Source organism: Hylobates moloch, unplaced genomic scaffold (assembly GCF_009828535.3).
Source record: "Hylobates moloch isolate HMO894 unplaced genomic scaffold, HMol_V3 SCAFFOLD_19, whole genome shotgun sequence".
In the NCBI taxonomy this organism is placed as follows: domain Eukaryota; kingdom Metazoa; phylum Chordata; class Mammalia; order Primates; family Hylobatidae; genus Hylobates; species Hylobates moloch.
The window spans coordinates 32,559,161-32,575,299 of NW_026652294.1; the positions used below are offsets into that span (position 1 = coordinate 32,559,161).

The 16,139-nt window shown below is 54.9% G+C and overlaps 1 protein-coding gene across 1 annotated transcript in view; it reads right to left on the reverse strand.

Annotated features, from left to right (window-relative positions):
- Positions 1-11,069, reverse strand: part of LOC116458258 (active breakpoint cluster region-related protein) — a 53,941-nt gene extending 42,872 nt beyond the window's left edge. The window contains exons 1-2 of the mRNA XM_032137816.2: positions 10,886-11,069; positions 7,458-7,642 (exon numbers count right to left, since the gene is read on the reverse strand). Of these exons, the coding sequence (XP_031993707.1) occupies positions 7,458-7,642; positions 10,886-10,958 (258 nt within the window). The 5' untranslated portion in view covers positions 10,959-11,069. The remainder of the gene's footprint in view (positions 1-7,457; positions 7,643-10,885) is intronic.
- Between the last annotated feature and the right edge of the window lie 5,070 nt (positions 11,070-16,139).

The following is a 16,139-nucleotide window of genomic DNA, read 5'->3' on the forward strand; positions in this document are numbered from 1 at the left end:
GTGCCTGTAATCCCAGCTACTTGGGAGGCTGAGGCAGGAGAATCACTAGAACCCAGGAAGGGGAAGCTGCAGTTAGCTGAGATCGTGCCATTGCACTCCAGCCTGGGTGACAGAGGGAGACTCTGTCTCAAAAAAATAAAATACATAGGCCGGGTGAGGTGGCTCACGCATGTAATCCCAGCACTTTGGGAGGTCGAGGCGGGCAGATCACCTGAGGTTGGGAGTTCAAGACCAGCCTGGCCAACATGGTGAAACCCCATCTCTACTAAAAATACAAAAATTAGCCGGGTGTGGTGGTGTGTGCCTGTAATCTTAGCTACTTGGGAGGCTGAGGCAGGAGAATCACTTGAACCCGGGAGGCGGAGGCTGCAGTGAGCCGAGATTGTGCCACTGCACTCCAGCCTGGGTGACAGAGGGAGACTCCGTCTCAAATAAATAAATAAATTACATAAAATAAAGAAAATAAAATAAAGCTGATGTTGAGAAGCCAGTACACGACACTGTTTATACAGTGAAACAAATAAACTAAAACAGAAAGAAAACTCTCCTGCACTCTGGATGTGAGCCCCAGCTCTGCCTCTTGCCAACTGTGTGACCTGGGCACGTCATCTAGGCTCCCTGTGCCTCCGTTTCCTCATCTATAGAATGGGGGTAATTATGGCACCACCTCTAGGGCTGCTAGCTAGCTGGGAGACGGAGATCCCAGATGGGGGGTGAGAGCTGTGGGAAGAGCCGGGCCAGCCAAGTGTGATTCATCAGAGAAGATTAACAGTGTGGAGAGGTGAGCAAGATCCCAGCCAGGTGTGAACGGAGGAGGGCCAGAGAGGACAGGGGAGCCAGCGATGACGGGACCCAGGGTCACAACCAAGGTACTAGTCTACCTACTTCCAACTTACCTCCTTCCCAACTGGGACAAGCCCAGGAGCCACCCTGAGCCTCACTGTCTTCATCTACTAAATGGGGGCAGCCCCATGGCTGGAGGACTTGGCTGGCAGGGAAGCCCCTGGGCTCCTAGCACAGCACCTGGCACATGGGAGGGTCCAGCTCGTGTCCTTCTCTTTGCAGCAGGGACCCAAGATCCTGGAAGGGGAGAAATGCAGGGGCCGGCTGCTGGGGGTGGAGGTTGAAACTCGAGGAGTCCCTGACTCCACCATGGGCGTCCCTGACCCACACAACCCAGGTCGGGAGCAGTCAGGAGGGAGTGGAGTGGGCACCATCTCAGGAGTTCCTGGCTCCCATGCTGCCTCTTCACTCACCTACCAGCAACCTCGAATCCCAAGCCCCAAGCCTTCAGAAGAGACCAAGAAAGGGAAGAGGAGGCTGCAGTTCTTCCCAGTGTTAACCCTGAGCCTGAGTTCCTCCCAGCCCTGAGCCTGAGTTCCTCCTAGCCCTGAGTCTGAGTTCTTTCCAGTGTTATTCCTGAGCCTGAGTTCTTCCCAGCATTATTGCCTGAGCCTGAGTTCTTCCCAGTGTTATCCCTGAGCCTGAGTTCTTCCCAGTATTATCCCTGAGCCTGAGTTCTTCCCAGCATTATTGCCTGAGCCTGAGTTCTTCCCAGTATTATCCCTGAGCCTGAGTTCTTCCCAGCATTATCCCTGAGCCTGAGTTCTTCCCAGCATTAACCCTGAGCCTGAGTTCTTCCCAGTGTTATCCCTGAGCCTGAGTTCTTCCCAGTGTTATCCCTGAGCCTGAGTTCTTCCCAGCATTATTGCCTGAGCCTGAGTTCTTCCCAGCATTATTGCCTGAGCCTGAGTTCTTCCCAAAATTATCTCTGAGTCTGAGTTCTTCCCAGCGTTATCCCTGAGCCTGAGTTCTTCCCAGTATTATCCCTGAGCCTGAGTTCTTCCCAGTGTTAACCCTGAGCCTGAGTTCTTCCCAGCGTTAACCCTGAGCCTGAGTTCTTCCCAGCATTATCCCTGAGCCTGAGTTCTTCCCAGTGTTATCCCTGAGTCTGAGTTCTTCCCAGCATTATTGCCTGAGCCTGACTTCTTCCCAGCATTATTGCCTGAGCCTTCCTTTGCTCCTGCCTTCCTCCTGACTGAACATCCCAGAACTACTTGGTTCCATTCCACGAATACCAGTTGAGAACCCCTAGCTGCCAAGACGCTTCCATTGGGGTCCACAGAGATGATCAGGGATTAAGGTCCTGATCTCACAGGGCAGATGCACCCCACAAGTGACCGTGCACACCTTCCAAACTGCAATGGGATCAGCGGCGGGGTGGGCATGAAAGCTTCACAAGGGAGGGCGTGCGAGCGGGACCTGGCAGCGCTGTGCAGACTCTGGCATCACAGAAACCCAAGTTTCAATAATGCTCTGGCCCTGCTGGCTGCATGGTCTTGGACAAACAATAATAAAATTAATAGTTATTATTAAGAGATGGAGTCTTGCTGTGTCACCAAGGCAGGGGTACAATGGCTATTCACAGGCGTGATCCTAGCACGTTTCAGCCTCCAACTCCTGGGCTCAAGCGATCTTCCTGCCTCAGTTTCCCTTGTAGACAGGATTATGGGAGTGAACCACCATGCCCAGCTAATCTTAGGCAAATTATGTCACCTCTCTGAGCCTCAGTTTTCGCACCTGTAATGTGGAGATGCTTATAGCACCTACTTCATAGAGTTGTTGAGGGTCTTAAATGAAACCACACACATGAAAGGTTCAGCACAAGCCTCTCTAAGCAGCTGTGATGAGGGGGAGGAGGAAGAAGAGGATCACAGGGACAATGATGATGATTTATTTTTCCTTTTTCTTTTGAGATGGCATCTCGCTCTGTCCCCCTGGCTGCTGGAGTGCAACGGTGCGATCTCAGCTCACTGCAACCTCTGCCCCCACTGGGTTCTAGCAATTCTTCTGCCTCAGTCTCCCAAGTAGCTGGGATTACAGGCACCTGCCACCACACCCAGCTAATTTTTTGTGTATGTTTTTAGTACAGATGGGGTTTCACCATGCTGGCCAGGATGGTCTTGAACTACTGATCTCAGGTGACCCACCCACCTCGGCCTCCCAGAGTGCTGGGATGACAGGCGTGAGCCACCGCACCCGGCCAATGGTGAGGATTTCAATTCACCTCCACCCTTATCTTTGGGTTCTCCTGCAGGCTGGAGTCTAAACCCGTTTCGATTTTACATTGACAAAGCATCCTGCCAAATACCATCTCACAGAAACCTCACAACAGCTGTGAGGTTTGAGCCCTGTGAGGTCAGGAGGGAGGAAATTCTCAGTGTCTTCACTCTACAGATGAGCAAACTGCAGCTCCGGGTGGGGAGTGGTGAGTGGCACCCCTCAGGCCACACAGTGAGACAGTGGTAGAGTGGGGACAAACCCAGTTCTTCTCTCTGCCTTGTGGCCCCTTTTTACTAAGTTTCCCAAGAGGGAAGCAGACAGAGGAGTCTGTGGCCTGAGTTGGATTTTCTGTAAGACCATGGTCCTGGCTGAGGAACCTACACCCCCACTTGTCAGCTGAGATGAGTCCTGGCCCTTCCTTCCTTCTCAGAGTGAAACCGGGCCCTCTCAGCTGAATGGAGCCACCAGTGGTCTGTGGGCCTGGCCCTGCCGTGCTGCCCTGCTCAGCCTGGACTTGGGCAGGTTTTGTGGGGCAGGGTTTCAGGTTTCACCCTAGTACCTCTGTGGGATGCATGTCTTGGGGACACAAATGAAGACAAAGGCAGAGAGCAAGGCTGTGGAAGGGCGTGTTGGGGAGAGAGGAGCATGTCCTGCCAAGACCACAGAGACCTGGCTTCACCCAGGGCCACCCCATGTGGCAGAAAGGAGGTTGATTGCAAAAGCAGATTCGGTCATCGTGCAGCAGATATTGATCAGACTTGGTCTTTGCAATGCTCTTGGCCCCCCAGCCCTCTAACCTGGTGAGAAAAGGCTTGTGGGCCCTGGTGGCCAAGGCCTGTGCACTTTGGTGAGCCAGGCCCGATGCCGCAGGCCTCCCCGATGCTGAAATTCCGCAGCATCTTCCTGCAGCTGCTCACAGTGGGATGGGAGCTGAGTCCCCCAGGCAGGGCTCTGAGCCCTGCTGTGGTCTGAGAGCTGCTCACAGTGGGGCCTCCTCCCCACTACCTTTCAGGGGAGTTAGAGCTCTTTAGAGACAAGGAAACTGAGGCTCAGCGGTATGAGGACATTTGCCCAGTGTCTCACAGCTAAAGAGTAGTAGATTCTCTTATCTTGAGACGGAGTCTCGCTTTGTCATCCAGGCTGGAGTGCAGTGGCGAGATCTCGGCTCGCTGCAACTTCTGCCTCCCGGGTTCACGCCATTCTCCCACCTCAGCCTCCTGAGTAGCTGGGATTACAGGCGCCGGCCACCACGCCCGGCTAATTTTTGTATTAAAGACAGGGTTTCACCATGTTGGCCAGGCTGGTCTCAAACTCCTGACCTCAGGTAATCTGGCTGCCTCAGTCTCCCAGAGTGCTGGGATTCCAGGCGTGAGCCACCGTGCCCAGCCTGAGAGTAATAGATTTTTATCTGTGCAAAGCTTATCTGCTTTCCATCCTGGGCAGCTGAGGGGATAATAGTGTGACACTTCATTTTCTAGGCCAACCTGACTAGGCCACAAGGTGCCCAAATACTTGTCCAAACATTAATCCGGACATATTTGTAAGGCGTTTGCAATGAGGTTGATATGTGTATTGGTGGACTGGGTAAAACAGAGTCCTCCCCAGTGTAGGTGGGCCTCATCCAATCCACTGAACACCTGAATCAACAAAAAGGCAGAATAAGAGGAAGCTCCTCTCCCCTGACTACTTGAGCATGAGCTGGGATGTTGACCTCCTCCTCCCTCTGGACTCAGACTGAAACACTGGCTCTTCCTGAGCCTCGAGTCCACTGGCTTTTGGGCTGGAATTTACATCCCTGGCTCTCCTAGCTCTCAGGCCTTTGCACTTGGACTGGAACTAGTATTGGCTGTTCTGGGTCTCCAGCAATTGACTGCAGAGATTAGGACCTCTAAGCCTCCATAATCACCTGAATCAGTTCCTTCTAATATTCTCTTCGCACGTAGACATAGATACAGATAACGCACACACCCTACTGGTTTTGTTTCTCTAGAGAACACTGACTAACACAAAGACTCAACCTTGGGCTTCCCGTTGGCTGCATATTTGGGCGTGGAAGGCTCAGCGATCAGGCGGTGCCAGAAGCCAGATATCTGAGTATCTAGAACAATTGTCTGATTTGGTCCAGAAGTCCCCCCTGTTCCCAAGGCCCCAGCAGGAAGCCTGGTAGGGGAGGGGACCTGTTTGGCCAAATAAGCACAGCCAAGCCACAGAAACCTCGGTCCTTTATTAATAGTATTTTTAACCAAAACATCCCCAAGTACTCAGGAAGGGGCGTCAGCTCCCTCCAGGCACCCCATGTAAACAGCAATACCTGCAGAGTCCACTAGGTGGGGCCGGTGACCCAGCGGAAAGGGCAGACACGCTCCCCGAGGAGGGAAGGCAGGTGCGCGGATGGGACCTTTGCCGGGACGATCCCCAGGCTGGACAAGGGCTCCCTACTCCTGCCTTGCGTGGCTTCTAGCCGATGGTGTAAACATCAACCCTGGGGGCCACAAGCACTTCAGGGGGCTGTCACTCTAGCATCTCTGGATTTCAAGGTCCTCAAGCCAAGTGGGTCCCTCGTGAGCCACCAAGCAAGACGCACAGCCACCAAGTCAAGTTCTGCCCCGAAGCCCCGGAGCGCCAGGCGGGGGCATCTGTGCGTGACGCCCGTGATCTGTCTCCCGAGAGAAGGCATCTGCCCGCACCAAGGAATCGGAAAATCAACACGGACACCAGCCGTGGTGGTCACGTGACAAAGACAGGGCACAGGAACAGGGAGCAAAGAGGGAGGTGGCGCGGGGACAGGCAGCGGCAAAGACCCTGGCCCTACACCGGGATTCCGCAGCATCTTCCTACAGCTGCTCACAGTGGGGTAGAGCTGAGTCCCCCCGGGCGGGGCTCTGAGCCCTGCTGTGGTCTGAGAGCTGAAGGCAGAGATGGGAGCGAGAGTCTTCTCCTCCTTGCTCTCCCCTGGTTGGCCCCCGTTCAGGTCCCTGAACACCTGCTCTGCCTCCCTGGGTTACTATTTGTACCCTGAGCCCAATGCCTCCAGGGAACCAGGGCAAAAAACCTGCCCCTGCAGGTCCGAGACGCTTGTCTCTAACCCACCTCCCATCTTAGGGCAGGGCAACAACACCCCAGAATGCCGGCTGTGGAGGGCCCAACACTGACCAACCCCCTCGCCGGACCCCCTGCCTCCCACCTGCCCCCTGCCAGCCCTTCCGAAACGTGCACGGCTGGGCTGCCGCTAAACTCGGCCTCGGCCTCTGTTGCCATGACAACAATGTGGCTTCCCCCAAGTGGGAAGCCCGTTGCCAAGGCCCTTGTTGCCAAAGGCTATAACGGCCACCCCGGGGTGTGAAGAGGGGGTGAGAGCTCTGTGGGGGGTGGAGGGTGGCCAGGGAGGCTGGCGAGGGAAGGAGCAGGGGGTTCTCAAGAATGGGAGGGTTCAGGCAGCCTCAGCTGGAGTGGGGGGCACTAGTCCCTGGAGAAGAAGAGGCAGCCCGTGGCATCTCAGCGATTGCTCCTCTGGGGACGTCAGAAGGCAGAACGGAGACCCCCCACAAAACACACCCAGACGAGCTGGACCAAGCAAGGATGGGGCACTCCCACCGCCCCCTGCAACACACACCCCCCCAAGAGGACCGGCTTGGATTCTTCTCCCCCGCCAGCTCCAGGCAAACAACCCTCCAGAATCTCTGTTCTGCTCGTTCATGTGTCTCCGACGCGCACACACAAGCTGCGCTCAGACAGCCTCAGTCCCTGTCGCCAGGAACACGTTAATGACAAGGACTGCAAACCCTCCACAGTTTCTATCCCTGGCCTATCTCAGAGCACATGCTTAATATTCCTTCTACAATGCTTCTCTCTGGAGCAGAGCTCTCGTCTCTGTCAACAAGCAGAGGTGGACGCCATCAGAGTTTGTTCCCTTCCAAAGTGAACAGAGGAGGGCTGGAGCGGGCAGCTCACTGCGCCCACAGGGAGCACCAGGCCCAGGCTGGCTTTGCAGGGGCAGCCTCTGAACACCTGGAGCCCACGGGCCACGCATGCAGCCACTGCCTGGCCTGGGTGCGGAGGGGAGGAGAGCCTGGTCCTCTCCTGGGTCCTCTCGAGGAGAGAGGCTGACGGGGAAAGCTGAAAGAGGCAGGGAGGGTTCTGGGAGGCCTAGGGAGCAGACGGCTAGTAGAGGGGGGGAGACAGGGGCGGCAGCGTTGGCAAAGCAGGTGGGGAGGGGAGCCTGAGCCTGAGAGGGGTCCAGGGCCAGGACGAGATGACGAGGCACCAAGAACGGCCAGGTCCAAATGTCTCCAGTCCCAATCTCTCCAGACCAACCCAAGCAGGGCCTGGCCCACGACGCCCAGGCCTTCCCGTCACCCCTCCCCAAACCCAGAAGGAAAAGCCGGTGTACCTACCCCAGGAGCCAGCCCCTCAGGTGGAGTCGGGGAGACGCCATCCCCCCCGCCCTGGCTGCGGGCGCTGAGTTGCGGGGACATGGTGGGCGACTCATCGATGTACGGCATGGTCTCTGAGCCCTCCGGGGGCCCCTTCTGCTCCTCATTCCCCTCTCCGTCGTACTCGTCCGTCCCGTAGCTGAAGTCTGAGACAAGGAACAAGAAAGGCCACTGAGAATCTTCCACCAGAGCTGCCAGGGACTGGTAGCGTAGTGGGCGCCAGCGGCGGCCCCCGGCTGCCATGGTCCCGGCCGCACCATCCACGCCTGGCCCGGGCGGGGGCTGTGCGGGGGCCTGGGCCTGGTGAGGGGCCGGGGAGAGCCAGCAGGCACCCGGCTCTGCACGCTCCAGGGCTGCCGGGAGGCGGGGAGGGGCGGCTCTGCTGTTGCTACCCGTTGAAGAGCATGTCAGCCGCGTATTTCAAGCTGCTGTTTTCTTTGCCTTCTGCCTAATTCCAAGTGTAAAAATTAACAGTGGGAGCAGGAGGCAGGACGCTTCCAACTCTCCTCTCTGAGTCACCATTTTGCTTTTTATAGGGAATAAGGAGGTGGGGGGGGCCGGGCGATGTCACTTCCTGTGGCCCTCCTCCTTGGGTACCATTTGTACTGAGCCCACTCCCTCCAGGGGGCCAGGGCAGGTTCTGGGGTGTGGGAGGGGAGCCCTCAGCCCTCAGAACAAGGCCCTGCACGGAGGACGGAGCCCAAGGCAGCAGGGTGTGGGCGAGGAGGCCGTGCCCAGGCCTGGCAGGGATAGGGGTTCACAGCAGACTCCTCGGAACCGGCGCCTGTTTCCATCACCCCGACGTGGGCTTCCTTCAGAGGAGGAGGGAAGGAAAGGCGACCGGGAAGTTGAGCCGTGTTAACCCCCAGGGCTGCCAGCACCACTCGGGCTCCAGAGCCCAGGCACGGAGCCCACCCCCCTTGGGAGGGGAGGCTGAGCCAGTGCAGCGAGGGGGGTGTGCAGGTCAGCAGCTCAGGGCTTCACATTTTCCAAAACGGTTACGAGGGCGGCCTCGGAAAGGCCCCTGCGTCCAGCGCCACCAGCATGGCTATAGGAGGGACCCCCCCACAAACCGGTCCCTGCCCCTTGGCCTGTTTGCTTCCCCAGCCCTGACCGGGAACAGAGAACGTGGCCGTGTTGCTTCCGGGGGCCATGGTGGACCTCCTTGGGCTGGGGCCGCCAGCGGGGGGTGGACACCCCTCTCACACTCATCGTGGAGCAGGGGTAAGCTTCAGCACTCGTGCAGGCCAGTGGGAGCTGGCACTGCAGGGCGTCCTGGAGCCACGAAGATCACCGTGCCGGCAGCCTTGGGGCCAGCGGGAGCCTCCTACGCGCTGGACTGCCCAGTGGCGGCGTCCACCTGTTAAACCTCCGTGGGTATCTTCCGGGCGGGACTCCCTGGCCAGGCATCTTCGGATCTTGCCCAGTGTGATGGGGGAGGCTGGCTGAGCCTGCCCTGCCATCTGCCCAGACATCCTTTCCTCCAGGTCGCCCTCCCTATGGCACCTGGCCCCCTGGCACCTTAGTGAATCCTGCCCCTTTGTCCTTGAGCCCCTGGGGCAGGAGGTGAGCATCTCAGTCATCACTGCATGCCAGCACCCACAACCCCACCTGTGGCAGGCTCTCGGGGAAAGTGCGTGGAGAGAATGAATGAGCAGAGGATCGCACCGTCTGTCTCAGGTCTGAGGCTTCAGCCAAGTCCCAGCCAGCCAAGTTCTCCACGGGGGCCCCAGCTCTTCCCTCTTCTGTCACAACACACCGGCCCACAGGCAACCAGCAGCTGGAGAATGGTGTCAACAGGTCACCGGGACGCCTGGCCATAGCCACGCTCTGCCCAATCTGGCCTTTTGGCAGCCGAGCGCTTCCCCCAGGCTCACTGCACCTGCTTCTGTCGGCTGCCTCTCCTTATCCCTAAGCCAATGCCCCATTCAGCTGCCAGGGGACATGGACTAGTTTTTTCCCTAGACAGGCTTGTGTATGAAGAACCACAGGACCCAGGGATGCCTACCAGTGAGCTGCGTGTACGCCACGCACCTGGGCAGGACCCAGGGATGCCCTCACACTGAGATGTGTGTACGCCACGCACCTGGGCAGGACCCAGGACGCCCTCCCACTGAGATGCGTGTACGCCACGTACCTATGACATAAGGCCCAGTGCCCTGGAGGCCATGACACTTGTGTCTGTGGCTGGCAGGACGTGAACTGACTGGTCCTTCTAGGGGGAGGAGGAAGAGGCACAGCGGCACCCAGCTGGCCTGATTCTCGCTCCGTGAAGGGCCTGGCCATTTGGTGAGACCCCCTCACTCTGCAGAAACACAGGAGGGGATGGAGGGCAGCCTCCCGCCGGCCCCTCCCTCCTCCCTCCTCCCTCCTCCCTCCTCCCTCCTCCTCTCCAGGAGGCTCCAGGCTGCCCTGTTGGTGCCTGGAGTTAAGGCCAGGGAAAATAAGCAACAGTGGACCCCGGCCTCGCCCACAGTTTAGATTCCAGCCAGCCAAGCAGACTCTCCCGTACGCTGACCAATTCCCAGGGGTGCAGGAATGGACCCCACACACTTGGGAGATCGTCCAAGAGCAACGGGGGGAAGAGACGGCAGGGAAGGCGGCTGAAGGTCTCTGCCAGTCTCCCCATGTGCACAGTTCATCCTGATCAGAGCAGAGGACCACAGGCCCTGCCATCCCCTCCTCCTTCCAGCCTGGACGTTTCGCGGGGAGGCAGTTCTTATTTTCCCCAATTTACATACAATTGCCGAAGGTCACAGGATCTGAACCCAGGTCCCAAATGCCCTCCCTTTCCCTCTGAATCTCACTCCAGAGAAGTCCCCTTCCATATCCCTCCTGGTTAAGGGGGGCTGACCATGGAGCTGAACACGGGGGGCCTGAGGACGGGGTGCTGGTGGGGGGAGGCCCAGGGGCAGCGAAAGGGCTTGGCCTGCAAACATTTCCAGGGCCTTTCCCTTTCATTTCTGCCCCTACAAAACCATGAGAGCCCAGGAGACTGTACCCCAGGAAAAGGGGTACAGAAAAGATGGGGAAACCAACCCTCGGAGAAGGCAGGAACCCTGGGGGAGGAAGATGGGACTACTCAGCACAGGCTTCAGTCTCTGACGGCCACAGGTGGGTATGCTGAGCAGACAGCGGCTTGGGCACCAGATCTCAAGGAAGAAGAAAAGGCAGACAAGGCTGCTGGCAGCAAATATCCATTTCCCCGCCGACTAACAGAAATCCTACTGTATTCAGAGTGGCAGTGCACCCAGCGGCTAGTTCAAAGACACCTTTCCTGATGGTGTGAGCCATATGATTACGTTCTGGCCAACGAGATGTTACATGGATATGTGTGGAACTTGCAGAAAGCTGCTGAAAAAGACTGATTTAGCCGAAAGGTACACTACCCACACTGCTCTTGTTCCTCCTTCTGTTGCTGGTTTGGAGAGTTGATGGGATGGCTGGAGCCCCAGCAGCCATCCTGAACCATGAGGTGAGCCGAGGATAGAAGCCACCACTGAAGACGGCTGAGCAGAAAGCTGGAAGTCCAGGTCACTGATGGCGCAGTGGCGCCCACCCCAGGAAGGTCTACTGCGGGACGTTTTTACATAAAAGAAAGAAAAAGTGTCAAATGCGATTTGAGCCTCTGTTACATGGTTTTTCTATTATCTGCAGTCAAACCTAAGGTAACTGACACAGGTGATTTTCCCTGATGTCCCCACTTTGGTGCTCTTCCTGTGACTGTCACCGTCCTTCTCAGGCTCCTTGGCGAAATCTTCTTTCTCTACCCATCCCTTAAAAATTGCTGTTCCCATGGAGGGTCACACACCAACAGGTCACACACTGGGGCCTGTTGGAGGGTGGGGGGCAAGGGAAGGGAGAGCATTAGGACAAATACCTAATGCATGCAGGGCTTAAAACCTAGATGACGGGGCCGGGCATGGGGGCTCACACCTGTAATCCCAGCACTTTGGGAGGCCGAGGCAGGGGGATCATCTGAGGTCAGGAGATCAAGACCATACTGGCCAATATGGTGAAGCCCTGTCTCTACTAAAAATACAAAAAAATTAGCCAGGCGTGGTGGCGGGCGCCTGTTGTCCCAGCTACTTGGGAGGCTGAGGCAGGAGAATGGTGTGAACTCAGGAGGCGGGGCTTGCAGTGAGCTGAGATCGCGCCACTGCACTCCAGCCTGGGCGACAGAGCAAGACTCCGTCTCAAAAAAACAAAAACAAAAACAAAAACAAGAACAAAAAAAGATTCACGCACTTCAGTAAATGTTGAGCTCCAGTGAGTGACATGCTGGAGTGAAGTGTACGACTCTCTGCAACTTACTCCGAAATACATAAAAAATAAGATGGGCTGAACATGGCGGCTCACGCCTGTAATCCCAACACTTTGGGAGGCCAAGGCAGGTGGATCACGAGGTTAGGAGTTCAAGACCAGCCTGGCCAACATGGTGAAACCCCATCTCTACTAAAAATACAAAAATTAGCTGGGTGAGGTGGCAGGTGCCTGTAGTGCCAGCAACTTGGGAGGCTGAGGCAGGAGAACTGCTTGAACCCGGGAGGCAGAGGTTGCAGTGAGCCGAGATTGCGCCATTGCACTCCAGCCTGGGCGACAGGGCGAGACTCCGTCTCAAAACAACCAACCAACCAACAACAACAAAAAACAAGATGGAATGATGATGTTCAGAGGGATGGAAAGATGGACAGGTGTGTGATAAAGCAAGAGTAGAAAAATCATCACAGCGAACGCTAGACAATAGGTGAACGGGTGTTCACTGTGAATTCTTTCAACTTTTCTGTGTGCTTACAATTGTTCATGATAAAATGGTGGTGGTGGCAGGGACTGGTACTCGCCAGCTTCCGCCAACCCTGCTTTACGTTCCTCTCCCGAATTGTGTTCCCACTCCCGGGAGAAGTCTGGGCTGCAGACTCCTGGGCATCTCCACCTTTGGGAGCCTCAAACTCAGCCTTTTCCCAAAGTTAATACAGCCTTTTCCCAAAGACCACACACGTAGGGAACCTGGGAGCCATTCTAGACGCCTCCGCATTTCCACCCCTCGTCTCCTGCACTGTGAGGCGTCCCCGCTCCTCCCCACCGTCGCCAACTCTTACAAGCATAATTCCAGCACCCTCCCCACAGCAGCCGGGTCACAAATCGGACCGTGTTCCTCCCCATTCACTTAGGCACACAGCCCCACTGCTCAGCTCAAGGCCCTTTGTGGTCCGCACCTGCTCCACCTTTCCAGGGCCCTATTCTCCTGCCCTGTGACATCAGACTCCTTCTAGCTCCCTGCAGTGGGTTCAGTAGTGCCCTCCCACAAGGTATGTCCAGATTCTAATTCCTGGGACCTGGGAATGTGACCTTATTTGGAAAACATTCTCTGTAGATGTGATTAAATTAAGGATCTCAAGATGAGATCACTGTCGATTAACCAGTGGGTCCTAAATCCAATGCTGTGTCCCTATGGAAAGAGAAAGGGGGAAAACACAGACAGAGGAGAAGACAGAGGCAGGGTTTGGAGTGGGGCTGCCACCAACCAAGGAATGCCTGGAGCCACCAGACACTGGAAGAGGGGAGTAAGTGGGAACTCTGCCCCGACAGCCTGGGGAGGGGCTGGGACTTTGATTTCAGACTTCTGGTCTTCACACTGCGAGAGCATCAATTTCTGTTGTTTTAAGCCATCAAGTTCATGGGAATCTCTAATGGCAGCATTAAGACACAAATGCAGTGCCTGACACGCACACAGCTCCCCCCTTTGCACACCAAATGCAGCGCCTGACACACACACAGCTCCGCCCTTTGCACACCAAATGCAGTGCCTGATGGGCACACAGCTCCCCGCTCTTTGCACACGCTGCTCCTGTGCCTAGAAAACCCTCCTTGCTGGGTGCAGTGGCTCACACCTGTCATCCCAGCACTATGATGTGGGGCATCCTCCGAGGCAGGAGGATCGCTTGAGCCAAGGAGTTTGAGACCAGCCTGACCAACATAAGGAGACCCTGTCTCTATGAACACACACACACACAAAGACACGCACACACACACATACGCATGTGTATATATGTATATACCTCTCCTTACCCCTTGTCCACCTGGTGAAATCCTGTTTTGCCCTCAAATCTGCCTCATCTGTGCCCTCTCCTAGGAACTTTCCTGTGTTTTGCATATTATGATAATACTTGAATACCAAAAGCACTTTTTTTTTTTTGAGATGGAGTCTCGCTCTGTCACCCAGGCTGGAGTGCATTGGCACGGTCTCAGCTCACTGCAACCTCCACCTGCCAGGTTCAAGCGATTCTCCCGTCTCAGCCTCCCGAATAGCTGGGATTACAGGCATGCACCACCATGCCTGGCTAATTTTTGTATTTTTAGTAGAGACGGGGTTTCTCCATGTTGGTCAGGCTGGTCTCCAACTCCTGACCTTGTGATCCACCCGCCTCAGCCTCCCAAAGTGCTGGGATTACAGGTGTGAGCCACCACGCCTGGCCAATAAAGCACTTTTACAAGCCAATGAGAAAAGATGAAAACCTCAACTTTCTAAATGTGTAAGGGAAACGAACAGAAAATTAAAAAGAGAACTACAAAAATTCAAAGTGCATTAAAAAGAATGTTAACCTCATTTGTAATCAAAGAAAATGTGAAGTTCTATATAGTTTTCACTGTTTGTATCAAATTGGCAAGGATTTTAAGATAATAATAACAATATCCAGAGTTGTCAGGGCATAGGCACTCACAGAAACTCTTGGAGGCTGCCTATAACTGGCACAACTTTGGCCGGGCACAGTGGCTCACGCCTGTAATCCCAGCTCTTTGGGAGGCCAAGGAGGACGGATTACCTGAGGTCGGGAGTTCAAGACCAGGCTGACCCACACGGAGAAACCCCATCTCTACTAAAAATACAAAATTAGCCAGTCGTGGTGGCACATGCCTATAATCCCAGCTACTTGGGAGGCTGAGGCAGGATAATCACTTGAACCTGGGAGGTGGAGGTTGCAGTGAGCCGAGATCGCACCATTGCACTCCAGCCTTGGCAACAAGAGCAAAACTCCATCTCAAAAAAAACAAAAAAAAAGTTGGCCCAGCTTTTCTAGAGTCAACCTGGTAACTGGTATCAAAAGGTTTAGTGGTTGGTACAGTTTACACTCAGTATAATAAGATTATGATCTATGATACTAGTTATAAATGAATATAAAAATTAAGTTATAAGTCACATGGCTGTTTGTAAGTGTGAAATATTAAAAACAACCTGAATTATGGGACTGGTTGAGTCAATTATGGTTTTTCTACAAGATGGGCTGCTATATAGCATTAAAAACTATATGGATGATGAACAGCATCTTATCAAGTGCAAAAGGAGATTAAAAACAGTAATTACAGTATGTTACAATGTCTGAAAAAACGTACGTGCATAGAAAAAAGGCTGGAAGGCTACAACACAAAATCATTAGGGCATTCCGATTCTGGAAATTTGGAAAAAATTAATGTACGGCCTCTGCTCTCCAGGGCACTGGCAGACACCCAGTGCCCATCTTCCCTTCTTCCTTGCTTACTCTACCCTCGTTTTCTAGGAAGTGGCAACAGACCAGTCCCAGGCAAGATACCCGCTTTCTCTGCCTCTCTCATAACCAGGAATGGCTGCCCTACACCATTCTGGCCAGTGAGACCCAAGTGAAGCATGCTGGGACCTCTGGCAAGGCCCTGACTTTGATGATTACAAAGGGACTTTTTGCCTTGAATTCACAGGTGATGACTGGAGTTACAGTGGCTTTACTGCTGCCACCAGGAAGAAGTCAAGAAAGAACAGAGGCCGGGCACGTGGCTCATGCCTGTCATCCCAGCAATTTGGGAGGCCAAGGCGGGCAGATCACCTGAGGTCAGGAGTTTGAGACCAGCCTGGGCAAGATGGTGAAACCCCATCTCTACAAAAACTACAAAACTTAGCCGGGCGGTGACTCACTCCTGTAATCCCAGCACTTTGGGAGGCTGAGGCAGGTGGATCACCTGAGGCCAGAAGTTTGAGACCAGCCTGCTCATCATGATGAAACCCCTCTCTACTAAAAATACAAAAATTAGCCTAGGTATGGTTGCACACACCTGTAATCCCAGCTATTCAGGAGGCTGAGGCAGGAGAATCGCTTGAACCCAGGAGGCAGAGGTTGCAGTGAGCTGAGATTGTGGCACTGCACTCCAGCCGGGGCAACAGAGCAAGACTCCCTCTCAAAAAATAAAAATTAATTAATTAAATGAAATTAAATAAATAAAAGAAAGAACAGAGCCATTTCCCTCATGCTGTTCAGCAGAGCCACACTAGAAAGAGCCTGTCTCATTTCCTGCTCATGGGAAATACAAGTCCCTATACATTGAGTTTTCTGCTGCTTACAATGAACACATTTCCAAATGATATCCTTACAGCCCAGACAGAAAGCGAGTCCAATCAGCAATCAAAGCTCCGAGATGCTATGCCAGAGGCCTCAAAGGCCCAGCGAGGCGGAGGGGAGGGAGTGGGCAACACTCGGGGCGAGGAGGTGGCTGGGGAGTCTTCGGTGCCACGCTAAGGAAGACAGTTCATCGCTGTGGCTGAGAGCAGGGAGAGCGGGGACCCTGCGGTCCGGCAGCGGAGGTTCCAGCCCACGCTCGGTCCGGCAGCTGAGGTTG